General features: G+C 45.1%; 1 protein-coding gene across 2 annotated transcripts; it reads left to right on the top strand.

Moving 5' to 3' along the window:
- On the top strand, nt 1–27,932 carry LOC111065725 (protein tincar). 2 transcript variants are annotated; one of them, XM_022354095.2, is made up of 7 exons: nt 1–530; nt 1,224–1,339; nt 8,659–8,893; nt 18,178–20,142; nt 20,621–21,050; nt 22,890–23,724; nt 24,714–27,932. In XM_022354095.2, the coding sequence occupies exons 1-7, from the start codon at nt 179–181 to the stop codon at nt 25,581–25,583; spliced, it is 4,803 nt and encodes a 1,600-aa protein (XP_022209787.2). In that variant the 5' UTR covers nt 1–178; the 3' UTR covers nt 25,584–27,932. The 2 variants fall into 2 exon arrangements, with proteins under 2 accessions (XP_022209787.2, XP_041450950.1); XM_041595016.1 differs by lacking the exon at nt 24,714–27,932 and having other exon boundaries at nt 20,621–20,995; nt 22,890–23,055.
- Nucleotides 27,933–27,983: the final 51 nt, after the last annotated feature.

Raw genomic sequence — 27,983 nt, forward strand, 5'->3', positions numbered from 1 at the left:
ACAGACAGAAATTGATTGTCAACATTATTCGTTGTCGCGTGGAGAGACCAGAATAACAACAACCCGAGGAGCAAAAACGCACTGGGAATATATACAACAAAAGAGTGTGTGTGTGTGTGTGTCGCGCTGAAAGGAGTGAAAGACAAACAAAGGAATTTCCCACACATATAGAGTGAAAATGGGTGGCAAGCATCATCATCATGGTGCTGGCTCGGGCGGAACAGGAGGAACAGCATCCGCTGGAGGAGGCGGCGGTGGCAACGGTGGCAGTCTCAACTCGAGCATGTGCAATTCGGTGCTCACCAATGCCACAACAGCCACCAGCAGCAGCCTCACCCAGCAGCAGCAGCAGCTGCAGGCCAAGTACATCAAATCGAAGCGCCACCAGAGTCGCTACACCAATCTGCAGCATTCTGGTCACGACTCTGGCAGCTATCTGCATCTGAATTCGCTCTGGTCGATCTGGTACGGTGTCCTACTCACCCTCTTCCAGGGTTATTTGGCCATGCACGGCGCCTACAGGTTCTTGGGTGAGTATTTTCCTCAGCAGCAGGCGGCAGGCAGCAGCAGTACACTAAATAAATTTTCCATTGCCTTTCTGTGTTTTGCGTTTGCTGCTGCTGCAACACACGATTGCCACATTAGGTGGATTTTGTATGCATTTTGTTATACACAGTTTGTGGTTAACTATATTTCATATATATGATTTATGATGGTTTTAATAAGAAGCAAGGCATTTGGTTATTTCTATTTTGTATGTGGAATTCATTTTACAGCTAAAGCTTAAGGAGTTTTCTATGCCAGGGGTATAGGGAATATTTTTGGTGCGAATTTATTTGATATCTATGTTTTAGAACCTTTGGTATACCTCTCACAATTTTACGAGCATAAACTAGTTGGACTTAAATATAAAGAGGCGCCAACTCTTTCGTAATGGTACAAAAAATAAAGCAAAGTAAAGCCACATATATCAGGAAACAATAACGAAAGCCCAAGGGAACTTTTGAATATTTTTCATAAATCTGATTGACAAAATAGTTTGAATATAATAATTTTGGGAGTATTTCGTAGGTGTATAATTCTGGTAGATCTGCCAACCATAAAATTGTAGTTGCTATGCAGTATTAATCCAGAGTTTAATGCAAAAAGTACTCCTAGTAGAATATTTCTACATTTCTTGTGCAGTTTTTTTTTAACAATTTCTTTTTCTTCCCTTTCGCTAGGCTGCTCTCTGATACCCTGGAAAATTGAGCCCGTGGCGGAATTGAATCTACAGATAGTGCTCTCTGGCGTGGTATTCATTCTGCTGCCCGTATTCTTCACTTCGGCGGTGTTTAAGGTGAGTTTTCTGTTCTGTGGTTGCATTGGCATGGGGCGTGGGGCGGTCCTTTTGTTGCAAATGCTTTTTAACCGGGATCATGACCCCCCACCCCCCTGCAATAATTAACTCTGTACCCCGGTGGTGAGAGTCCTTTGTCCTTTGGCTTTTATATATTTATATCAGTATGTGGCTGGCTGCACTCAATAATTAAATTTTTTTTGTTGTCTCTCTGGTGGTGCTCCATATTGCTTGTCCCAAGCTGCTTTCCCTCTTTCCCCACCCCCCCTTTATGTCTGTGTGTGTTTGTGTGAATTATTTTTAGTGGCATTATTCGTCGTTATTAAATTTATTTGCAAACAAAAACAGCAACAGCAGGAGCTGCCAGAGAGGAGCAGCAGGAGCAGCAGCAGCAGCAGCAACGGCAACAGCAACAGTGTAGGAGCATACGCTGTGGCTCCTTTTCAGTGCAGCATCCACAAAATGGCTGACAGAACACACACAAACACACACACATACAGACAAACACACACACAGCAGCAGATAGAGCAGCACACATGGACACTCGTAGTGTTGTGTCTGACAATTGCGTTGGTTATCCTTTAGCCTGGCTGCACTGTGAGTGTCCCGCCTGCTGCCTGCTGCCTCCTGCCTCTGACCAACTCTCTCTTTCCCCGGGGCGCCCTGCTCCTACCCTGCCTTTCTCTCTTTCCGCTCTGTTTGGCTGCTAGTGTCTCTGCTTTTATCAGCATAATAAATGCAATTATGGCTTTTTCTCTCTCTCTCATATTTCTCCGCCCCCCAACCACCAACCCGTACCGTCTGATGACCAAACCTATACTTCCTGCTGGACCTGCTGCAGCTTCATTGCTTTACCGATTTTATATACATACATACATACATATATATGTATGTACATATGATGTGACATATCTGATGGTTGTTTTTATTGCATATGTGTGGCTTGTAGTTTATTTATCAGTCATCTATAAAGTGTATGGCAGCTGATGATGGGCCACAAAAGCTTGATAGAAAACAAAACATACATACAATAAACAACACCTTACACCCACACGCACTCCTCTCTCTCTTACTCCTGGTAAAAGCCACTTAAAACCACGCTGAGGCTGAGGGCTAGGGGATATATGTACATGCAATATACTCTCCATATGAGGGACATTTCTCTGCTGTGTGGATCCCCCCAGACCCTTTCGCTCTTGCGCTCTCTGTGAAAGTTTTCACAAATAATTGGCTTGTTTTTAAAACAAGCGAAATGGAAGGGAAGACAGACCAACCAGGATTCTGATGTGTGTGTGTGTGGGTGGGTGGGGTCTATCGGTATACGCTCTGAAAGATGGAACAGGATCTGGGTCTGGAATTGGCTTTGGGGTCTGCCCCTTGCGGTGCCCCATTGAATGTGACAGGCCAACTACTGACCAGGGATCCGATCACAGGAAGAGTCTGGCAGGCAGGCAGGCAGGCAGGCAGCTCCCCATTCCGCTTGGCCCAAAATGCAAAATAATTCCATTAAGTGTGTGTCCTGTGCGCCCAAACAGTAGTTCATTATGGCTTTTGTTTGACAAGGGAGGGGGGGGGTGGATAATAGTTAGGGCATTTTTGTTGCGTGCAAATAAGGGAAATCAACTTTTGAAGATCTTTTCCTGCAACATATTTTGAGTGACATTTTTGAGTACTTTTTTGTTGTTGTTGTGCCAAAAAAGATAACAAGTTTTTATGTGTGTAAGTGTGCAGACAGGATCATTAATTTTGCGGGTTTTTATCCCCCCTTTGATTGCAGTTGAAAATCTTAAAAGCCGCAATTTAAGGAGATTTATCACCCATTTAATATTTTTATACCCGTACTCAAAAAAGAGTTAAGGGGTATATTAGATTTGTGGTAAAAGTGGATGTGTGTAACGCAGAGAAGGAAACGTTTCCGACCCCATAAAGTATATATATTCTTGATCAGCATCAATAGCCGAGTCGATATAGCCATGTCTGTCTGTCCGTCTGTCCGTCTGTCTGTCCGTCTGTCTGTCTGTCTGTCTGTCTGTCTGTCCGTCTTGTTGAGCGCCTAGATCTCAGAGACTATAAGAGCTAGGGCAACCAAATTTGGTTTCCAGACTCATGTGATATCACACTGCTACAAGTGTATTTCAAAATTTCGCCCCGCCCCCTTCCGCCCCCACAAAAGACGAAAATCTGTGGCAGCCACAATTTTAAAGATACGATAAAACTAAAAACGCAGTATAGTAGAGAATGCCCATATCTACCAGACTGCCGAATCTGAATCAGATCGGATCATAATTATAGCCAGAATGACGAAATTAATTTTCAGTTGCTTCCCCACTATTTTACTATTAACTATTTTATGCCCTATTTGGGTTTGTTTTTATATTAAAAATATTAGGTAGGCTTTAAGCATGTTGAAATATATATTTCTAAGCGATTATTCAAAGCTTCTTCTTTAGCCTCTTCCCATTAAAACAAAACAATTGAAACATATTTAAAAATCCCAAAAGGCAACGTTATTTGTGGTTAAAATAATAATGTTTATACGCTTTTGCTGTGATGGTTTCAGCTGCTTCAAATGTTGAAACACTTTTTCTAAATATTTCTATACCGCAAAACCTTTTTTTGTATTCATCAAAGTTTTGACAATTTCCAAATGGAAATGCACATTTTACGAGTTTTATTTTATTTTTATCTATTTGGCCCAACTTTGTCAAAACCACCAAAAAGGGTATACAAATTGTATGCAAAAATTCCCCAAAAAAAAAACCACAATAGCGACAACGAACCAGCAGCCAGGCAGGCAGCCAGCCAGCCAGCAAACAGGGACAACAGTCGGGAATATAAACCGTTCAAAGGCTAGCGGATATCAGTCAGCGGCCAGACAGACCGCCATAGAAAATGAGAAAGGGAATCCGCAGACCGCCAACGAGCAGAAAGAGATGGCAACAAGGCAGACAGATCAGAGAGAGAGAGAGAGAGAGAGTGTGCATGGGATGGATGGTTCATCACACGTCGGCGAACGTTTAATAAAGGACAGCAGCAGCAACAACGGCATCAACAACATCATCAGCATCAGCAAAGACAACAAACAGAAATTGGTTGAAAACTGAAATCCCAACATTGACCATTGAGGCGTGGCTATCAGAGCTAGACCAGCCCAGAGCCCACAAAAACCCCATGCGAACGGCCCACACTTTAGACAGTAGCAGGAGCAGGAACAGGAGCAGGAGCAGGAAACAGGAACATTGCATAGTTTTTGCTTAGTTTTCAGGCAGTACAGTACAGACGCAATTACGTCTATGGTGTGGCAGCCGATAAGGCTTAGAGAGCAGAAAGCATAAGGGGAGTCCGCCCCACCACACAGACAGATAGAGAGACAGAGACAGTGAGTGGAAGAGACAGAGACAGAGACAGGGACAGGGAGCTGCACCAATTGTCACACTGCACACAGCCATAACAACGTGGAAATGCACAAAAACTTTTTGCGACTTTTATATTTGCACAGCATTCGAAATTAAACGAATAAAGATAGAGAATAGATAGAGAGAGAATGCTAGACTGGGGAATAGACAATTCCAGAGTGGTGTTGGTTAAGGGGTGGGGGTTTCGGTAGGTGGTGGGGAGGTGCAGAGACATGTCTGGATAACCGCATTCGGCTTTAGGGGAATAAACGTAACGAATCGGTTAACCAACATTGGCTGAAGAGGTGCAACAAAGTGGAAAACTAGAAGTAGTATGGTGACATGGAATATGCATATGAATGGATCACATTTCGCTATGCCACACTGTATTAGAGGCAGTTTTTGGATTTAGAGAGGGAGTTATTGGATGATACATTTAAAGAATATCCCCCTGAAGATACTTGTAATGATGAAAGGGATCTAAAAAAGGGAAAGCTGGGCTATTATTGCGATATATTGATGCTCCATAATTCTCTGTATATTTGAGAATTAACTGCTGGATTATTTGTCTTAAGGAAACGTATCAAAAAGTACAAAATTAAATGCCTCAAAGGCTTAAAACTTTCCATGAAAATCGAGATATAATATTGCACTTTATTTTAATAACTTTTAGGTAAAAATATAAATTTTTGCAGTTAATTTTTTCCTAACAAATAATGAGTGTAAGCTTTCCAGCGATTATGGAATTAAATGAGTAATTTCAAGCTGAATTCAATTTACAGACAAAAGAGCAGTAGATAAAGTTCTAAACTGAAACATTTTCTGCATTTCGCGTTAATTCTTACAAAAATATGAGCACCGAATAAATGTTAGAAAAGCTAAATAGCACCCCTGGGGGTTACTGCCATGAACAGTGGCTAATGAGAGGGGGTTAACCTCAGGCAGTCTCATACATATGGAAAAGGATTTACCCCAAAGAGAGCGAGAGCGCGGGAGATAGAGACTGATGGGAGCTTAATTTGGAAGCATGTCCGCTTGCAGCTTGCAGCTTGAGTTCATGCCACGGCAGTGAAAGAACCGCGAAATGCTCTGGCACATTTAAATGTATTATCTTGCTGTGGGGGTTTTTTTTTTTTTACCAATTTCCCACACAGCCCCGCCTCCCACGCATGCACTTCAAATGCATTTTCGCTTTTTGCAAATTGCAATCATTGTTGCCCGTACGAAACGAAGCGAAGCGAAACCAAAAAAGGCAAAAAGGCAAAAATGAAACCAGAACCCAGCGTCAGAGCCAAAACCAGAGCAAGCCAAACAAAGTGAACCATTTGCAGCTGCCGATGCTCCTGCTGCTGCTGCTGCTGCTGCTGCTCCTCTACTCCTGGGCACTCAACCTGCTCCGAATGTGGCTCCTTCATCATGCTGATGTCTGCTTGTTTTACCCGGTACTTGGTAGCATACAAATGGGTATGATGGATTCGAAAGAAATTCTATATACCCTTTGAGAGACCCCTAGACTGCTTCAGGTAGTACATTTTTCAATAGATATTAGTATAACAAATTCCCAGGCGAAGCACTCTCAGGCACCTCTCGCAACTATTTTTCTTAATTTTTTCCCATGTAGTTTATAAAATATAGAATACAATTTCCAGCACCTCATGCTTATCCGCAGTGCGTACGTGGGGGGTATTCCCATTGTCGATTCTTTCGACATGAGCGTGTCGCCCCTTGTTTTTTAATTTAAAAGCCCGACAGCTCGCATTTATTTATATATGTATGTACGTATGTATGCTGCACGTGATTTTTATGTTCTATAGAGTGCGCAAGTGTATCCTCCACAGGATTTATATATGTGGCATATACGTACGTACCGTTCATATAAATATTTCATTTTGCCATTTGTCACGTGCAAAAATGTTCCCTCTTTTTTTTTTGTTTTTTTTTTTTGTGCTCTTGTTTATGCGCCAACGCGTCGTATGCGCAACGTCCTTTGTGTCTCTTTCACTATCAAATCGCGCGGTGTTTGCAATTTATTATACTTATAAAAAATGCATTAAAACACACACAAAAAAAATCCCACCCAAATGTTTGTTCGCACTTTACATTTTTTTTAATGATTTTTGGTAAATTTTTATATAAATTTTTTATTAATTGCCACAGAGGTCAGCAAAAATCGGTTGTGTGGTCAGCCTCGCCTACATGGTTGAGGGATATCTTTACTCTGTGACAAGGCTCTGGTGGTTTGCCTGCCTGTTGCTGGTTTTATGATTTATGCATTTTTCGGTGTAATTTATGCAATAAAATCCGAGTAGAGTCAAGTGATTGGAAGCAACATGGTGTCCCAAATGGCAGACCCAGAGGGAGGTCCTGGATATTCAGTAATTTAAACCGATTGTATTTTCCAGACACTGAAGATTGATTGAAGCAATAATTTACATTGATTCAAGCTGAAGGCTCCTCTCGGGCTGCATGCGATAATTATGCTAACAGTATTGATGAAAATCTTGTGTCTGTGTGTTGGGATAGATATCATTTGACTGCCCGAAGTCGTAGGCAAACTAAGAATAATTGAGTAGTTTGTGGCTTTGGCTCTGGATTATTGATGGCACGAATAAGTAAGGAGTTAGTAAGGAGTCAGAGTAATCCACATTTCGGCATGTCCTGTTAGTATTTTGGTCTGGTTAAATCTTTCGAATTGATTCTGATTACGTATTGAAATGTGTGTGTGGTTGGCAAGGAGCTTAAGCTCAGAGAAATGAAACTGTGGGCGGGGAGGTCCGCCTAAGACGTGTTTAATTATCTAATTGAACATTCTTTAATTTTGCTGTGTATTTAAATCTGATGTGTGGAGTTTTATGTCATTGGAGCTTAAGATTCAAACTTTTTAAAATTGCAATAGTTAAAAGGTTTTCAACTAATGAGGGTACTCTTTTCTATGGTTTTTTTTTTCGTTCTTTAAACTTTAATTTTACTAATGGAAGGCAGTTTTTTTTTTTATAAGTTTATGGATTCTAAAGCTTAAAAGAGGCTTACAAAAGCTAAAACTTCTTCTTTTTTTTTTTGGTATTAAAATAAACAGAAAACTATGGGCTTACTCTCCCATTCTCTTCGTTAGACATTGTTGACTGCGCATTTGTGCCCCTGGCCATGCCACCGCAAATGAAAATTGTTTGCTCTTCGACTCACATGCAGCATGATTTCTATACGTGTTCTATAATTCTTTGCTTGTATTAATGTATGAAAAATTTGTTGTAAATTTTATTCAAAAAATTAACTCCACATTCAATTAGAATTTTGTAATAAATTATAACAAAAGAAATGTTATTTTGTATGCGCCGAAAGCATCAGCAAATGATGCACTTTTCACAATAGATATAAACATCCACCATTTATGTTGTAATGTGGTTGGATAAACGTCGATTTGCAACAGAGAATAAATAATGAAAGCATTATTAGCCCCCCCACCAGTGGACACGTGTGGATGCCTAAAAGCGCAACTGTGATTGAAATGGAAAATGTGCATCATTTTGGGCTTTTGTTTTGCGCCAAAGTACATTTCAACGAAACTTAATTATTTTGTTCATTTGTTCATTTTGTTATTTTGTAGAAGAAAGTTATCATAGAGCAATAAATTACATTTACCCGGAAGTAGAGCATATTCTTGTGAAAATTTCAATTTCCGCTCCATGCCCAAAAAGGGAAACCAATCGAAAATCAGAGCAGACATTGTCAAGACTCTTCCCACACCACTCAACTATGAATATCCTTTCCAGCTGGCAAATTACATACATATATAAGTATATGAACCGTTTTTTGGCACACAGACAAACACACACATTTCCAGTCCACTGAATAAACTATATTTTTGCTCTCTCTTAATATTTCCTTTTAATAATACCCCCAAAAATTTCGATGACTTTTTGACAGGTTGGCAACTTGGCAAACGACGGCATTAAATTGGCCACAGGCGCAAGGGAGCGACGCTGCACGCTGGCCCCCCACGACGGCCTCGAGGAGGAGTCACGCGGCGGGACGCTGCGTGCTCTGTGGACGCACGGCGGACCGACGGCGGCCTTTGTCCATATCCTGATTGCGCTTTGTTTGCTGCTGCCACGGCTGTTGCTGGAGGCGCGCATCATCGAGAACGGACTGTTGCCGAAAGGTGAGCATAATTAATTGACCAACTCTCTGCAACAGACGCACAATGCCTGCCCATACATTGTGGCAGCACCTGGAGGAGTCACTCTGAGTGGGTGCATGCAACACAAACGGAAATGTTTAAGTATGCAGCGAGAGGATGCCACCTGCACTGCACTGTTGTTGCATCGTTGATACACTTTTTATGGCCGTCATTGCAAAGGGGACAAAAGATTGTACTTATTTGTATCTGTTTGGGGACGGATATAACAGGCAGTGGGTTCAGTTAGTGACACTGAATTTTATGGAACGAAAAAGCGAAGGGCTTTATGAAGGGGAGCTTTATTATTTACATACATATTACTACCGAAAATCAACACGATCGGATGAGTAGAATGTGCTATATTTCTCTGAATATTCTCCACTGTTCTTTGCCTTTTGTTGTTGTTATATTTCGTTTGCATTGCCGTGAATCGAAAATGTCTTATCTCTTGATCTTTCTCAGTGCTGCGCGCATGCAATAAACACACTCTCTCGTACTCTGCCGCCATTCTACTGCGCTCTCGGCAACTAAAACTCTGCAGTTTGCCAGCCACGAAGATAAGAGAGCTGCTTCGATGCTTGGCACTGTTGTTGGTTATTCTCTCTCCCGATTGCCGTCGTTGTTGTTGTTGTTTCATTCTGACACAGCTCTGCTCTGCTGCGATCCTCTCTCGCAATAACTAAATTCCAGCGCTCTCTCAGCAACAACAACAACAATGCGACTGCAGCTACTGCTCCTCTCCGCGTGCACAAAGTATTATTGTAGCGTCGCGCGCGCTCTCAGCAAATAAGGAACGGCACTTTATTTTCGCTGCCTAGTTTCGCTGTCTCCTATGCTCGGTTGCTTATTAACTTAACAGCTATTAATACCCTTCAATACCCTACTAATACAAGCAGTCTTTATTACATTACAATAAAGCCCAGCAACAGACAGGGTAGTCCTTGAGTCGCAATACAGGACTGGCTGCATTCTTGTTGAACTATTTTTATTGCATTTCGATTATGCACTTCCACAAAGGATTGGCAGAGGAGGAGCGCTATAGCTAAAGGATTGCTTGGGGAATGATGATTGTAGGTGGAAAGGATTGTGTTGGGTCACATTGTTGCCTGGCGAGGATTGCAGTTATCCTCAGCTTTATTGTTGTCTGTCCTGCATACACCGCGCGGCGGTACATTGTCGTATTGTTGATGGCGTTGATGTCCCCCCATTCCCCATTCCCCATCCCCCACCCCCCCATACAATGACAATGATGACAACTATTAAACCGACAACATGACTGGAGGCAACATGCAACATGCAACATACAGCAGACAACACACTGAAGAATATTGCAGATGGAAGCAGAGGCCTGGCCTGCCCCATCGCGTTGGCTGCAAAATCAATCATAATAATTTGCCATTGTTGATGCAATCAATTTGCTGTTAAGTCTGCCATTCTGCATTTTAATTAAATTATGTGTGTGTGCTTAAAAGGAAACCAAACGAACAAGCACGGGGCAGGGACCGGAAGGACTGCCCTGCTATTTAAATACATTTACTCCTACATTCTCCATATGGTGGCAGGGCCACAAACTGTTTAACCAAGAAGTTTAGGATGCTCTGAAGGGCGGTTAACAAAGCGAGCTTAAGGGAATATGCATGAGTTGAGTATGAGTATGAGAGAAGAGCACAAAAAAAAATATATACATACATATACAACCCAGTAGGAGTAGTAGAGGCAGCGGCAGTAGGAGGAGCAGGAGCAGGAGCAGGAGACGGCGGATGAGGAACAGCTTCAAAGGCAATCGCTGGGGAAATCTGCTAGCCAAACATCTACAATGGGAGTATGTGTGTGTGTGTGTGTGTGTGTGTGTGTGTGTGTGTGTGTAGGTGTAGTACGAGGTACTACGATATGGTATGCATGACCGCTCGACAAACAAAAACACAACCGAACGAGCGTGCACACAGGCTAACAACCGCAGGAGCAAACAGAAAAGGACACACACACACACACAGAAGCAGAGGCAGCAGCAGCGGCCAGACCAGGTTGACAGGGAACGAGGTGCGGCGGCCATAATGCTGGCCAGCAATAAGCCATGTTATTAACAGTGGGCGAAGGCGGCCATATCCGTGGCAGCGGAAGGCGGCCAAGCGACCCAAAACTCTGTGCAAATGTTGGCCAACTGTGAGGCAGGACACGGGGGGCTGGGGAGGCTGGGGCTCGCCACAGCACTGACTCCAGGGCTCGACTCCGAATGCTGTTTTCCTTGCAGTAACAGAAGCAGCAGGGGCAGCAGCAGCAGCAGCAGCAGCAGAAGGCCTCTGTGTGTGTGTGTGTATCTCTGGCTGTGTCTGTGTTTGTGCTGGTTTGTGTACAGTCGGATCGACGAGTCTCACATGTGATGGCAGACACAGTAAACTAATTCCATAGTTAATGGCAAACAGCAAAAAAAAAACAGAAACAGAAACTAAACGAACTGGAAGGCAGGCAAAATTAGTTTGTTCAGGACGAATCCAGGGATGCTCTGCAGAGTCTTGAAATTAGAAAGGATCTTAAAGATATTACTAAGGAAAGAACAAATTAATTTAAAGACAGTCAATGAGAAGCTTCTATGGACCAGAAATCAGCAGCACAGATTATATTCCATGCCAGGCTGATTTTTTGCACCAATAAAAAAGAAAATGTATTTTAGATCTGCACCCAAGAGTTCAGTGAATTAAATTCTTAGTAGAATATATAGTTCAAGGGCCCATTCGTTTCATGAGAAATGATTCCCAATGCGAAACTGCACAGTGATAATTCTGCTAGGCACATTTTAAATTCTACAAAAATAACAATCGAAGCCACAGCTACTTGCCAACTCTCGCAAATATTATTTAAAGATTTCCTATCTCAATAGGAAGAGTCAAGGAATGTTCTGTTCCATATGTGCTATTTACTGCCTATTATTTAATTCGAAATGTTTAGTCCTCATTCCAGTTTCCATTCAAAATGTTTCGATAAATATTCAAATGATTTCCAGCTTCCATATGACTTGCTCTGAATATAATTCTTGAAGGCAGCTGTCAGTAGAAATCTCCTTCCCTTAGCCAGCCAGCAAGTGCAGAGCCACTCCTCTGCAGCAAGCCTCCTTCGATAGTGGACATTACCCTTTAGACCCTTTCAAATAAAAAATACAAAATGCTAAATGGCCACGACTAGGCCAGCAGTAGCAACAATTGCCGAGGAAGGCACAACAAAAGCAAAAAGCAAATGAAACAATAATGGCCAACAGATGCAACAGCAGCCACCACACCAGAGAGATGCAAAGGGCCGGGCCGCAACCAGAGCCAGAGCCAGAGCCAGAGGCAAATCAAAATTAACTACATTTAAAGTGAGTCAAAGTCCGGTCTGGTGGGGGTGCCTCCATTCGCAGTGCCCAGTGCCAGTCCCCAGATGTCCGGGGAATTGTATGTCGGGGTTTATTGAACCAAAGGGAGTAACCGGAGTACCGGCACACACAGAGCGAGACAGAGAGCGCGGCAGAGAGGCAGAGAACAAAGGCAGCCATCGGTTCGCGGAGTAAATTAAAAATGTGGCTGTGAGTCCACAGTTGGAGTTGGACTCGACAGGATTCATCGGCAATGTCGATGGGCAGGGAGTGTGCCACCCATTCAACTTGCATTGGCATCATAAAAACCATGACGAGATGAGTATAAATCCGCACTGACTCATTGACTGACTGATTGACTGACTGACTGACTGACTGACTCACTGACTGACTGGTTGACCCTCCTCCTCTGTCTGCTGTCTGCTCTATGTGATTTTTCAATTAATTTCGATTCTATTTTTGTTGTTTTGCCGCTGCTGCTGCTTTGGCCGGCTTTTTACCGCGCTGCCTGCTGCTTGCCTGCCACTTGCCACAAAGTCAATCTCTTGTCGCTGCCAGACATTCCCTGCCCCTCTCTCTCTCTCTCTCTCTCCTTCTGCCTCGCTTCTCTGCACTGCTCGTCCCGTGGTCGATGTGAAAATCCATGCTGGGGGAAATTGTTTTCGCACAACTTTTGCAGCTGAATCCCTGTCGTTTTTCCTGTCCATTTCCCCAACCCAACCCCAACCCCAACCCTTCGTAAATTAGAAAATCATTGGCACAAATAAAATCCTGCAGTCAAAGCTAAAGTTGCAGTTGATAGAAAAATAAAGGGGAAATGAAAAGTGGAAGAGCCCCAAGGAGCCGATGTACGGAGTGCCAGAGGGGGGGGGGGCAGCCGGGCAGCTGGTCAAGCTAAGTGCAATGCCTTGTCGCGCGAGTCGCGACTCCTTTTGGCTCCATTTTCACGCTTGGCTGACTGCCTGCTAGCCTTTGCCTGCACTCCATCTGTACCCCCCAGCCCGCCGCTGTGTGCATTTCTCTGCTGCCTGCTGCAGTTCTCTGTCTCTCCCTCCCTCTCTCTCTCTCTCTCTCTCTGGGCAATTTGTCAACGAGGCACTGACATCCTTAAAGACTTAAGCTCTCCAAGATTGGCCTGTCAGACGTCCACTCTCCCTCCGCCTTGGGTTCCGCCTTCTGAGGCGCTTATGCCTGTAAGTTGCAGAATTATAATTTTCAGCAAGCAATTAGCAGCATTTTCCACAAGTTTTTCCAATTCCCCCCCACACACCCCCTTTCGATTGACAGGCAAATGATTAGTGTTTAGGCTATGGAATTTCTTTCCCTACATTTTTGTTTAATATTTTCTGCAACTTTTATATTAGAGCCACAAAATCGGAACAAAAAGATGAAGCAATTAGGCAAGGTGGTGCGGGTGGGGGGAGCCAATCATAAAAAAGCGAAAATGCTTTTAAAAACTTTCCCACCAACTCGCATAAAAAGCTGCACGGGAAAACCCATCAAAAGGGGGGGCAAAAACGTAGGGCGATGGCTACAAAACTGTAGCCACAAATGCATTTTATGATTATGTTGCATTAAATTCGCCAAATATTTGATGACTGAAAGGAAGTGATAAATCAGTGGGAGAGGGAGTAACTTGTAGCCACGAGGGATAAGGAAATTAATGGCTGTAAAAATAAAGGAAAGTTAAGACAGGGGCGGAGAAGGAGTAGCTGCGAAAATGAGAAAGGAGTAAAGAGCTTAGCAAATGAAAGCTAAAGGGTAGACACAAAAGCATAAATATGCGTACATTTCCATATACGTTCAGGATCTTTCTCCTAATATCATAATCTTTAATGAATTTATTTAGATATTTAATATATAATATTAAGCAAGATAAGTAGCTCATTTTTTTACGTTCTCCCAGCAAAGAACATCTTTGGATTAATATTTTCCTAGGCCATAAAGCGTTTGGAGTTTCGAGCTATGCAAAAATTTACTCCTTAAATTATCTCTGGCTGTGCTATGGGAAAACTACTTTACTGGAGTGAGTTCCCACTAGGATTCCATCTATTATCCCTATCTGTAATACACTGCCATATTGCAGCTCTGAAACTTCAACAAACTCTCAGCATTAATAAAATAAATATGCCAAAGAAAAACTCAACTCCCCCATCGAGCCATCAAGTGCCGCTTTTATGCGCGTAACTTGAAAGTACGAGAAAAGTAAAAGAAAAACTTATTAAAAAAAAAAGGGGCAGGAGGAAACTTGCTAAGGCCGGGCAGCTGTTGTCGGCAGCGGCACAAAAAGTAAGACAATGAAAAAATGCGCTAAGCGTTTAAGGGCAGGAAGGACGAAGGAGGGAGGAGGGGCAGTGCCGGGCGGACTGGATGCGGAACACCACAATGCCCTTAATTAATTTCATTAATAGATGACACAAAAATCACTGCGCAAGAAGGATGACAATTTTTATGGCGAAAATCACTTATACGCCATGTTGCACTCATAAATAATTAATGCAGACATCTCTGCTTCAATAGCAAAAACAAATGAAAAATGTAATGGCCGAGGCGAGAGAGGGAAGAGGACAGGGCAGGGCAGGGCAGGGCATGAGCTTGGACCTGCGCCATATTGAGCGCATAAAAGGCTGGCTAAACAGGCCCTCTCCGATTACGTTAAGGATGGTGGGGGGACGGACGGATGGTGGTCCTCCGGAAGTGGCTAAAGACGTTGAGCTCCGGCCGTAGGTCGTTGGTCGTCGTTCGTTGGTTCGCTGGTTCGCTGGTTCGTTGCTCGTGGCTCGTCTCTGGCATATCGGCTCTTGGCCCGAGCCCCTGAAACTTATCATTATTCATGCTAAAGACTTAACGAGCGCGCAAGCTTTGGGGTTGAAGGGAGAGAGCCCACCCGTGCTGTTCGTCGTCTTATCGCAACTATTACCACAGCGGGAAGTCGCTCCTTCGCTGGCAGCAGCCCCCATGGCAGCCTCCACGGCCACGGCCACTGCAACTGCCATTTCCATGGGCGCATGTGGCATGGGGCCAGCCTGCCAGCCTGCGAGCAGTGGGCGTTGCCCGAGTTGGATTTGCGCATTTTCATTACGCTTATCCTTGGAGCTTGCTGGCTGCCTAGCTGCTCCTCCTCGTTTGGCCGCTCATTCTCGTTGGTGTTATTGTCATTGCCATAATCAAGGAGGTGGCGGCAGAGTCAAAGCACGAGCAGAGTGTGGCGGTTGCCTCCCGGGTTAATCTGGAGATTTTCGGTGTTGTCGGTTTTACGAGCCACTTGCCGCCGCCGCTCCTGCTGCCATTCCTGTAGCTTCTTTAAGTACGAAAAGACGACACCAACGGCAGCGACATATTATTATGGCATCCATTGTTGTAATCCCGTCCCAGCCTTAGTCTCAGTCTCAGCCTCAGCCTCAGTCCCATCCTCAGTGCTCGTCTCTTTTGGGAGCGCCCATTGTCTTTAATATTTGTTTGGTAATTCCCATTTTGAGGACTTTCTTTTATTTCCAACGAGCGACTGCGACTGCCCGCTGGGCAAGCAGTGTCCTTCCCCCAACTAATAAATAATTTTATGAAAGTGTTAACTTGGCGAAATTTCGCATTGCTTTCGCTTCCTTTATTAACTAGGGCATTCTATGGGATGCCTCAGAGCAGTAGCCATAGGAGTAGGACAACACGAAGGACATGCCATAACCGACATCATAAAGTAAACTAATTAGCGAGCTTTTGAAATTTCACCCATCGAAGTGCAGGAGCTGCGGAGCGGCTCTAAGACAAACAAATTTACGTAGCTCTGTTGGAGGGGGGTTTAACAAGGGATTAGATAGGAGCCGCAGAGAAAGGTACGAGCACAGAGCATTGGGGGGAAAATCTTTAAGGGTTTCCCCACTTAATCAATTCCCAATTTCCGCTGCGAGTGTCGCCAATGGGATTGGCAGCCTGTCAGCAGGATTAATTTATGCCTGATTGCCTTTCAATGGGCAACGTTCTGGCCTAAGAGTTCCTGTGCCTTGGAGTCTGTAAGCATTTGTGAAGCACTCCCAAGTCAATACGTTTCATTAATGTTGACTTAAAGCTTTTGTTGTTTGGCATAAAATAAGTTTTCAAGTGGAAATTAACATGGATCTTAGGCTAGGAATATTCTATACAAAATTGGCAGATAATTGGCATATGAGTCGCATAAATATCTCCGGCATAAGCTCAAATGAAATGTTAAATGCAGAAGCCACAAGTTTGTTGCACAACTTTAAGCCATAGTAACAAAAACTCTAAGCATTGAACAACAAATTTAGCTTGAGAATAAGTCAAGCATAAGGAAAGGGAAATAGTTTCCTAATTGAATTAATTTCTGCGCACTCGAATTTCGCTTGCCATGGAGGTGAAGGCGGAGGCGGAGCGGGTATAATCCTTGATTCGGAAATGCATATTTTCATTGTTTGTTTGTTTGTTTGTTTGTTTGTTTGTATATTTGCTTATGGCCATAAGAAATGCTGGTGTAGCGCTCAGATTTCAGCCATCTCCTCTGCTTGGCTTCTGATTGCAGTTCGAGGAGGGTGGGGATTGGGGCGGATGGAGGATGGAGGCTTATGCTATGTTATCCATGGCAACCCTCAGCCCTCAGCGCTCAGTTCCCATTTCCCATGGCCCCCACAGCACACTCGAATAAATCGCATGAGTCGAATGAATGCCTGACCGTAATAAACATCGATATTATTATGCTTAGAGTTAGATGGGAGATGGAGAACGATGGTTAGCCAGATAAAACCATAAGCAGATCCCAGAGCAAGCTGCTGCTGCTGTTGCTGTTGCTGCTGCTACCATATGCTGCAAATGCGCGTTTAATTAGTCCTCTGCGGAGTGCCAACCGAATGGGAGGAGGTGTGGGCTGGACTGGACTGGGCTGGGGCTGGACGGGGCTGGACTGGACTGGGCTGGACTGGGCTGGACTGGGCTGGACTGGGCTGGGCGTGGCTGCTAATGGTGGAGCACAAAACTCCGTTGTTGTCCATTGTTTCGCTTCAGCATTCGAATGCGAACGGAAATTGGGATTTGTATGGGAATAGTTTCGGTCTCCCTTTCGCTCGCTCTTTTTTCTTTCGTCCTGGCCAAATCCTTTGTCCGCACAATGGCTGCTGCTGCCCAGTGCCACAATTTCGCCGGCCAGTGCCACAATTTCGTCGGCGAGTGGCTCAGTTTCTGCTTTGTCTTTGTAGTCTGTGTGCAACATTCAATTTTGGGGGTTTTTTTTTTTGGCGTGTGCCTTGATTTGTTGGGTTTGGGTTGGGTTGGGTTGGGTTGGGTTGGGTTGGGGGGGAGGAGGAAGCCTTTGATTGGGGAAGTCAGTCAACAGAGCCAGTCTAGCTGGCAAATAGCAGATACATCTAGGAGCTACAGGCAGATACAGCTAGGAGCTCCAGGATACAGATACATTTACTTGCAGCAGGGGATACATGTTTATTAATCAGTACTGGGCGGTGGGGGGCTGTGGATTAGGCTCCCCATCGATGCCTCATTTAATTAACGATTGCTGAAGAGCAGCAGCAGAGAGAGAGAGAGAGGCACTCAAGCCTGTGGCTGTGTGGTTCCGGTTTATTTACTGCCCAAGCAGGCGTATCCGTGTGTGTGTGTGTGTGTGTGTGTGTATGCTTATCCCTAACAGGTGCTTTACATGTAATCCTGCGTGATGTATTCCAATTAGAGATGCGGAGAGAGAGTATCGAAGGATGCGAAGGATGCTCTGCAGTTCAAAGCAATTAATTCCACATGCTTGAGCAGCCATCAATCAAGCAGGAAGAAGAAGCCTTTTGGCTTCTCTACTAACAAACAAACTATCTCTCTCTCTCTCTCTCTCTCTCTCTCTCTCTCTCTATCAACCTCTCATCCTCTAACTCTAACTCTATCTCTCTCTCTCTGTGTGTATCCTTTGTAGAACAAATTTGGGCCACTGAAATGGACTTTGTTGTTATCAATCGTCGCAATTTGATGGCCCTATCGGTGGTGGGACCCACAGCACTGCCCAAGCACTACCATCGACAGCAGCAGCAGCAGCAGCAGGAGGGGGAGGAGGGCCATCCACACACTTACAACATGACCGCAGCAAACGGCGGCAGTCTGGAGCAGGAACAGGACGAAGAGGACTACTACAACGACACCATGTTCACGGCCATGCGGGGCATGGGTGGGGGCAATAACAACTTGTTCGACCTACGAACTCAACCAGCTAAGGCGGCAAATGGGGGCGGCGGCGGCAGGCAGAAGGCGGCTGCGGCAAAGACAACGACAACGTCTAAAACGACAGCCATATACACAAAATTGAATGCGGGCGGCAAATACTTTGAAGTGCCCGATTTAATTAATCAAGATATTGACGAGGAGGAGCGCCAAGAGCTGGAGGAGGCCATCCATGGGGATGATGACAACGATGAGGGGGATGTGGGCGATGTGTTGTCGGCGGAGCAGGAGGCAGGCACTGTTTTATTGCCGGATTTTGATGAGTTTGCAGCGAAAACCACAAAGACAACAACCAGCAGCAGCAGTGGCAGTGGCAGCGACAGCGAAGACAGCAACAAGTTAAATATCGAAAATTGGCAGACATTGGGAACACTGGCGAAGGGCAGGAGCATAACCACAACGACGCGCTCCACCACAACTGAGGCGCCAACAACAGCAGCAGCAACAAGCAGCACAACAACAACAAGCACCACAACGCCAGCAACAACAACAACCAAAGCAACAACAACCAAAGCAACAGCAGCGACAGCAACAGCGACAGCAGCAACAACCAGCAAACAGCCACATCATCATCACAGCAAAACCAGAAAGCATCACAACAAGCAGCACCACAAGAAACAGCAGCAGGCGCGTCGCCATCATGTGGCATCGCACGAGCAGGCAATGCTGGAGAGCTGGAGCCCGGGAGGGGAGCAACAGCAGCCGCAGCAGCTGGAGGAGACCACCACGCGGGACAGCAACATACATCGCGTGCGGCCGGAGGTGCTGCCCGAGATTATCATACCCTCGACGCCAGTGTCGAGCAACTCCAAGATCATAGCCATCAAGCCGAAGAACCAGAAGCGCCGGATCAGCAAGCGGGCCGCAGGAGTGGAAATCGAACCGGAATATCAGCTGGGCGATGGAACTGGCAGCATCAGTTCCAGTGAATTTGTGGCCAAATCGAATGAGGAAGAAGCGGAGACGGAGGCGGAGGCCGAGGAGAGCGAGGACTTTGACTTGGAGGAGGGAGACTTTCAGGCGATGCCCGCTTTGACGCCAGCCACACCCGCACCGCCGACCCCAGCAATGCCCGGCAACGACTACGTGCGGCTGGATGGCTTTGCCGGAATGCTGCAGCTGTTCTTTGGCATCGACAAGCCCATCGATGTGGCCATCTTTGCCCAGCCACCGAGTGCAGAGTTTGTGAATCTGCTGTGCGCCCTGCTGGTGTGGTCCGTGCGCTATCCGGCCGTGTTCTGGAACACCTCAAAGGCCTTTGCCTGTGTGTTCAGTGTGCAAATGATTGTGGCCGCCTTGGACATCGTACTGGGCTATGTGGGCGTCTCGAATCTGTACAAGCTGCAGATCTATGCCGAGGCCATGCCTGTGCATCAGCCCGGACTCATTCTGAATGGCATCGTGACGCTGGCTCTGTATCTGCTGGCCACGGCGCTCGTGCTGGCCTCCTCCATGGTCATGTATCTGTACGGGCATGGCCGCTTGGCCACCCGCATGAGGGATCGCTCCATCATTACGCTGAAAGCGAACGAGACTTGGATCTACTTTGCCCACTGCGCCTCGTTGTGCTTTGTGCTGGCACTGGCTGTGGTCAAGGCGCCGCTGCTCAACGATCTGAGTGCCACCTATAAGAATAATTTGCATTGTCCGACATTTTTGGCAGGTGAGCAAAACAAACAGGGAACACATTGAACTACAGTGCCCAATAAGCACTCGATTGATTGCCTGCTTAAATTATTAATGGGAAGGCCAAGCACCGTGTCAAAAAAAAAAAAAAACACCTTGAACCCTGTCTGCGGTTCTGGCTGTCCTTCTGCCTGTCTGTCTTTCTGTCTCTGTCTGTCTGGGTAACCCCTAAGCCAATTAGCGCACAAACGTTATGTGGCTCAAACGTTTATCCGCCCCCCACTAAGGGGGCGTGGCTATACATAAACAAAAACAAAAACAAAGCCACTGCAAAGGCTATCGAGTGTCGCACTCGAATGCGCTGCCAGCCTGACGTCCAATTAAGCTGTCATTCGCTTGCCTTAATCTTAATATTGGATTTCCATTCAACTCAACTGCCTTTCCTCTTTCCTTTTTCCACTTTCTTTCTTTATTCCTTTTCGTTTATGCACTGCCCTTGGATTGGGATTGTACAGCGCTTATTGGTGTCACACATCTGTTGCTGTGGATTGTCGTCTGGCTGTGCCTGACGATCAAACGGCGCTGGCACTTCAAGCTGCCGCCGCTGGACAACACCTATGGGGGGCTGCTGAACAAGGCGAGCGCCCAGCCACTGCTGATGTCCAGTGGCCAGCGTACGGGCAGCAATTCGAGCAGCGGCGGCAACTCCACCAGCACCACCATGAATGGCGGCAACGATTCCAGCCTAAAGCCGGACATGATGAGTACGGCGACCAGCACGGAGCTGGGCATGGGCATGGGCATGGGTCTGGCCGCCCAAGAGGATATCTATTGGCCGAAGCTGACGCCCAGTTCGCCCAAGCTGAAGGTCACCTTCAATGAAGTTACGAGTACGTCTGATGATGTCCTACTAATTGGTGACCAAGAACAAACTGATGGCAAGCGGTAAAAAATCGTTTTTTAGTTACAAAACAAACCAAAAAGTAAAACCAAAAGCATTTGGCGGAACGAAAGAGCAGCCCAGCTCCAGTTCCAGCGCTAGCTCCAGCTCCAAAATATTTGTCCGTTCTTTTCTATTAATCTTAGCATCTAGTTTCATTTAGTTTTTGTCCACACACTGCACCAAGCCCCCCAAAAAAAAAACACCTTTCACACACACCATAAACACCGCCCACCCACCACCCCCCACAAACCCATTCCCATTAACGGCAAAAGCAATGCACAATTTTCAGGAATTTCAATTTGGTCGTTATGTGATTTTTATGTTTCATTCCATTCCATTTCATTTCCATTTCCATTCGTTTTTTTTTCTTTTTGGTTTTTTGTTTTCGTTGTCGGTGTATCTGCGTGTGTGTGTGTGGATTTGTGTTCCGTTTTGCACGTCTCATTAAGGAAATCCAATTAAAAAACTAATTGCCCAACACTAGTTGTCATTAGTGCAGCGTTTTGCAACACCAAATTTTCGCCAACACATTTATTCAGCCCTTTTTTGCTTTCCATTCATTCATTTCGATATTCGTCTCGTGCATTTGACGTTCGATAATTTTTGTGTTCCATTCTGTTTTGTTTAATTTCGAACTTTTGTGTTTGTCCATCAACTAAAAAATTAAAAACTAAAAACTGATCTGATTGTTCATACTAAAACGATTTATAAATAATCTACATCTACTACTACTACTACTATATAAAAGAATCATATATGTATGTAGATGTGTTGTATGTCTAGAGGATGAACTAAGGATGATGATAATGATTATGAAGAGAAACTATTTTTGTTCCGCTTGTCGCCTGTTTTTTATATATACATACATATATCTCTGCTACAAAGAGATTCCTTTTGATTTTCTGATTTTTCGAATTGTTTAATAATTTACTAGAACTTAATTACAACTAACTCTAGCTAATTGAGTGTGTGATGGCAGAAGTGTATTTCAATTAACAAAATACTAAAAAACCAATCCAAATACTTTCGCACTATTTTTGTGTGTTGTTGTTGTCGTTGTTATTGTCTGCGTTTAGTAAATTGCTTAACTAACTGGAAAACGAAAACCATTAAACTAACACAACGAAAAGAGGCGTAGGGGCTTGTTCCGACCACATAAAAAATTTAAAACGAATCGAACTAATTGCTGGTTAAATAGGAAAAGTATTTAGCAATAAAAAACGTACGGATTTCTGCGCTTTAAAGTGTATATAAAGTAAAGAAATTGTTGCTTAATTTTCAAGTTCAGGGAAGTGCGAATAAAATATGGAAATAAACAGATTGGTATGCATATAAATATTCGCACATTAATATGCAATGTAAATGAAGCCTTTTTACGCCGTAGATAAGCCAAAGCGACCGAGGGGCACTGCCACATGACGCGCGAAATGAAAGAGTTTAGCGGCTACTTTAGAACGAAAAATGAGAGCTTGGTCGTATTAAAAGTAATATATAAAACAATAAATGTATCGATCTATGAGGAAGTTTTACTTAGCTGTATTTCCCTATAAATTTAGAACTCAATGCACCTTAGATATTTGTATTATATTATATTATGCATATTCCCAGCAGAACAGACTTCGAACTCTTTGAACATAGATCCCTGCAAGTTGCCGTAGTTCTGTAAAGCTCTACCAAGAGTTCCACTAATAGTTATCTTTCCTAAGTTCCTAAGGAACAAGCCCAGCCACAATAACAACGCCAACATGTAGCAACAATACGCACACTTTCTTGTAAAAACATAGACCATAAACCCCAAACCATAAACCATAATCCAACGATTAATCTACCTTCCAATTTAGCCATACGAGCCGTGGAGCCTCGATATGTTTTGCCAGTGCTGCGGGGGAAATTGACGACGGCGAGTACGCGACACTAAGGGCAGCCACTGCTGGCGCCGTTGTGGGCATCACCATGGGCAGCATGAGGAGTGGTCTGGGCTTGGGTGCTGCTGGCGCTGCTGCTGCTGGTGGAGGAGGAGGAGGCAGCATTTCATCATCATCTGTGGGCGTTAGTCTGCTTCACCTGTCGGAGTATGATGAACTGCCACCGCCACCACCAACCAACCATCATCACCAGCAACAACAACAGCAGCAGCAGCAGCAGCAGCAGCGACAACAACAGCAGCAGCACCACCACCACCAGCAGCAGCAGCCACATCCTCAGTTTGCCCATGGACATCCCCACGACTATGCGAACCTCAGCGGTCTGGGCGGCATCAGCGATGACAACATCTCGGAGGAGGGCAAACTGTTGGCCTGCGTGCGTGATGATAGCATTACATATGCCTCGACCAGAGATCTGGAGCCGCCACAGCCACAGCCACAGCCAACGGCAGGGAGCCAGCCACCGCCACCACCGCCGCCATTGCCCGTCAAGGGTGCACCCATGCCACAGCCACCGGCGGTGCTGCCCCATGCCGGTCCGTACGGACGTGCTCCCCAGGCCATGCCCGAGATAATGCAATTGTCGCCCGAGCATCATCACAAGTCGCATCTACAGCAGCATCTCCAGCAGCCGCTCCAGCCGCAGAAGCCACCGCCACCGCATCATCCTCTACAGCAGCAGCAGCAACAGCAGCATCTAGTCAGCCCCTTGGCGCCCGTCACGGTTGCCGTACACACAAATGAGGCGCATGTAAGTGTAAAACCAGCAACCAGCAGTGGGATTTAAAATTTAAATTTATAGTTCTTACGGATGCGATCTAAAGGGGATAAGAAAAATGTTCAAGCTTGTAGAAAATCTACAGGAAATCTGCGGAATAGTTCTCCAATTTCGGAGCACTTAAAAAATTTATCTTGAATGGTAGAAAAATTATTCGAATCTATAGGGGAAGTCCCTGCTTAGCGTAGGGTTTTTTAATTTATGTTTCCAATTTATAGAAGAATTTATTGTAGGTGGTATCAATCAATAGGATTGATTTTAACACAAAATTTATAGCCTCAGAACAAAGACCCCAACAATTCCAAACAACATTTCAGATGCCCTCGCCATTTGCAGTAGTTCTGCTAGAGTATTCCATTTTGGCTTTATGCAACGGACACTGGATAATTTCATGTTGTTGTTTGTGATTTACATGGTGGCGAGGGACAGGCGAGTACTGCGGACCACAGTGGAGACGTAGCGAGGCGATGCGTGCCCCATGTTTTGGGGCGTGTAGCATGTCACGCCCGTGGAGCAACAGCTACGCGGCAGAGTGCAGGCGAGCGATGCAGGAGATTTATGTTTGCTGTTATGAGACAGCATAAATCAGTGCCAGGGCCACAGACAGAACAGGGACATGGCTGGGAGTGGGAATGGGGTGCCAGGGTGCCAGGGTGCCAGGGCAAAGGCTCCGAATAAGTGCACGGGCCAGTGCACGGATTGATGGATGGTGCCAGACCAGACAGTGCGGAGGACTCCGACATCGGTACCGCCCCTACAGACGCCTGATTTGATTTGATTTCATTTTCACTTGCAGACACGGCCCATCTGAACACACAGCCCACAGCCCACAGCCCACAGCCACACCCATCCCCACACCCATTCCCATCATTCATTATCCGATAGCCGACTCCTTAGCCACTTTCACTGATTCCCAACTCTCTCTCTCTCTCTCTCTCTGTGTCTATCCCGCGTCCATCCAGATTGCCTCCAGTTCCACACCCCGTTGCCTGCGTCGCGCCGACTCGGGCGTACCCAACGAGGCGCTCACGCCACGCAGCGACACCAACTCGATCACGGAGAGTACCACCACCTCGCCGCCAGAGCGCGCACCCTCCGAGTCCTCGAGCGGCGTGCACTCGGGCGAGGAACGGGAGCTGGAAGTCATCATCAGGCCACGGGCCAGCTGCAAGCCGCCGCCGCGTCCACCACAGCCACCCATCCAAGAGGAGCCGTACGGCCGCTGCACCAACATGCGCATGTCCAGCTTCAATGCCGATCCAGCCTCGGCTGGCTCCCTCAGCTCCGGCAACGGAATGAACAGTGCCACGCTGCCGATGCAGCGCAGCGTACCGGAGCAGAAGTTCGATTATACGGCCCACTGCAGCACGATGCCGTTGCCGGTGGGCTGCCACAGCCAGCAGCTTGCCGGCAATTCGGGCAACGGCGGCTATGCCTCCACCTCGGCCATGACCACCTCCATGGGTGGGGGCATACCGCCGCCACCGTCGCAGGTCACCAGCTTCAAGACGTCCGGCATCGGCATGGGCATGGGCATCCATTATGCCAACGCTGCAGTGGCCCTGGGCAATGGTCAGGCAATGCAGGCGCCGCACACCACCCTGCCGAACGGCGTTCGCTACTCGAATCCGCACTTCCTGCGCCGCCTGCCGCACATGACCAAGGCAGCGGAGTCACCGTACGGCCACTTGGGCTACGGTGCCGGACATCATGCCTTCGCCAAGCTGCCCCATGAGACGCATCCCACCATACCCGAGGATCGCGACTCGGCCAACTATTCGATGGCCTCCGACCAGGACTGTGGCCTGTATGTGACGGCCCAGCTGCATTAGGCTGCTACAAGCTCCAAGCTCCACCAGCTACCATTTACTCAGTTTTCGTAGTGCTGTAGCAGTGTAGTGCCCTAAACGTATCCGTAATCCCCCGTACTCTTCTAAGTTAGCCTCTCGGCTTTTGTACAGCTCCGTGCCCAAGAGAAGCCACACCACTAATCCATTAATCTTCCAAAAGTAATGCACTCGAGATCGGCTGAAGAGCGCTGAAGAAGTCCCGACTCCGATTGGGGGCGTATATGTACACGAGTATATATTTATTTATTATATATTTGATTGCTTTGCCTAAACGATGATACAAGTAGCACAAATCCCACACTCAGTCGTAGCTGATGATTGATGAATGATGACAAACGCCCACGCAATGAAACCACTAAAAAACTGTACGATCCATACTATATCTGCATGCATCTACAGCTGCATCTAAATCTACAACAAATCCAAAATCTATTTATATTTATATCTATACATACATACATATACATATACATATATATTTATACATGGCTATGCTCGTATACAATGTGTAAGATAATAAGCTAATCGTGTTTAAGTAATCAAATGTAAACTAAAGTTTATCATATCATATATGAATGGAATATATCTATCTATAGCTAACTGTAAGACTAACCCTATACACCTACAATATCTACGCATTAATCTAAACAGAAGCAACAAATATCATAACTTGATCATGTGCAAGCACTCTCAAAGTATTCTTCTCCCCTAAGCAATTTCTCTAAAACTAAACCACACACACACTCACACACACACGAAAGAAAGGAACAAAAGGCATACGAATTTAAGCAGCAATTGTATGGTTTTTTTTTAAGTGTAAGGATTAGTAATTGTATTGTAAAATGGTAAACAACAATTTAATGGCATTAACTAACAAAACAAAACAAAACAAAACAAAACAAAAAAACCCAATATGCTTCAGCTAGTCGGATTTAGAGGATATAGACAACCCAGCAAGGCTTCTGCATACACACAATATGTGCGAGTATTTTCTATGGTCTCTCAATGCTTAACGTTTAAGATGAATGTAAAATGTAATGTAACAAAGCGACAATATGAATACTATTATTTAATGTATGATACAAATGATATACTTACTACAACTACTATCCACGCCCCCATACATATCTCTCACACACACACACGCAAGCAAGCAAACACTTAAGACTTTCCACTTTGGACACCTCCTGCACACTGCTTTAAATGTCGTCTAGCCGCCGCAGAGATTTATTTTAATTTCTTGTGCATTTTCGATTGGCGAAAGGTTACTTCTCAACTAGCAAGGATTGCCGATAGTGTAACACTGCCACACAGAACAATTGTTTCTATTTGATTATCTTTGGACAGAACTCGAGAACGATCGTGTACGTATGTATTTTGGATCGATCCTTCTTCCTTGATAAGGACCCAATCAAAGTCTTCGCACGATCGCAAGAAAGCACGCCGGGATATTGTTTGATATATAGTTTGACTAGCGAAAAATATCCTTGATCCTTTGTAAGGACATTTTTACGGTCACAGGAAGCATTGTCACGACCGGATCGGCCCACTAATAGTGGAGAAATTTAAATATTTTTGGCAGGAAAAAATAGCCTTGATCCTTGATAAGGACTCCATCAAATCAAGAATTTATTCGATCACAGCAAGCCTGAAAGTATCCTGTTATGCCACCCAATTAAGGCCACAAACAGCGGAGAAAAGGAAATATGTATAGCTGGGGTTGTTCGAGTTTTTCTCCAACGATCAAAGACATTTTTTCGATCACAGGAAGCGCAGAAAACTAAATATTTGTGGTAGGGAAAAATATCCTTATTCCTTCATAAGGACTGCATCAAACCAAGGATTTTCTCCCGAACATAGGAAGCCGTCGCCCGTCCCGATCGGGCCACACATAACGGACAAAAAAAAAAACAAAACCGGCCTGCTGTAATTTGTTGTGCAACAAAAGTTGTTCTTGTTATTGTACAATAACAATTCTCAATTTGGTGGCGACCAAAACCGAGTTTTTCCGAGTTTCAGATTTGCTAATACCAGGCGAACAGAAATCAGCAGAAAGCAACTTCAGTAATTGCAAATAAAAATTGTGCTGCATACTTTTAGTTACCATTTTTAGTTTAAATTGTAGCTTACTTTTGGGATGAACGAAATAGAAATTAAAAGTGTTGCATACTTTTAGCTACCATTTAATTTTAAATCGTAGCATACTTTTGGGGATGAAAATTATTAAAAAAAAAAATTTAAAAGTTGCTTTCTGCTGATTTCTGTTCGCCTGGTACTCGGTCGAAAATTTCTTCGTTTTCGCCATCTGGCTGATGAATTTTGTTGTTTTTTTCTTTTACCTATATCTCGACTATTTATGGGCCGATCTGGGCATGGCATGTC

This window comes from Drosophila obscura, unplaced genomic scaffold (assembly GCF_018151105.1).
Source record: "Drosophila obscura isolate BZ-5 IFL unplaced genomic scaffold, ASM1815110v1 contig_4, whole genome shotgun sequence".
NCBI classification, from domain to species: Eukaryota; Metazoa; Arthropoda; class Insecta; order Diptera; family Drosophilidae; genus Drosophila; species Drosophila obscura.

Bases quoted from the DNA above. Each gene is read 5' to 3' on its own strand.
- LOC111065725 (XM_022354095.2), top strand. From the start codon at position 179: ATGGGTGGCAAGCATCATCATCATGGTGCTGGCTCGGGCGGAACAGGA. The intron at 531-1,223 runs GTGAGTATTTTC...CCCTTTCGCTAG, and splicing joins CGGCGCCTACAGGTTCTTGG to GCTGCTCTCTGATACCCTGG. The intron at 8,894-18,177 runs GTGAGCATAATT...TATCCTTTGTAG, and splicing joins GAACGGACTGTTGCCGAAAG to AACAAATTTGGGCCACTGAA.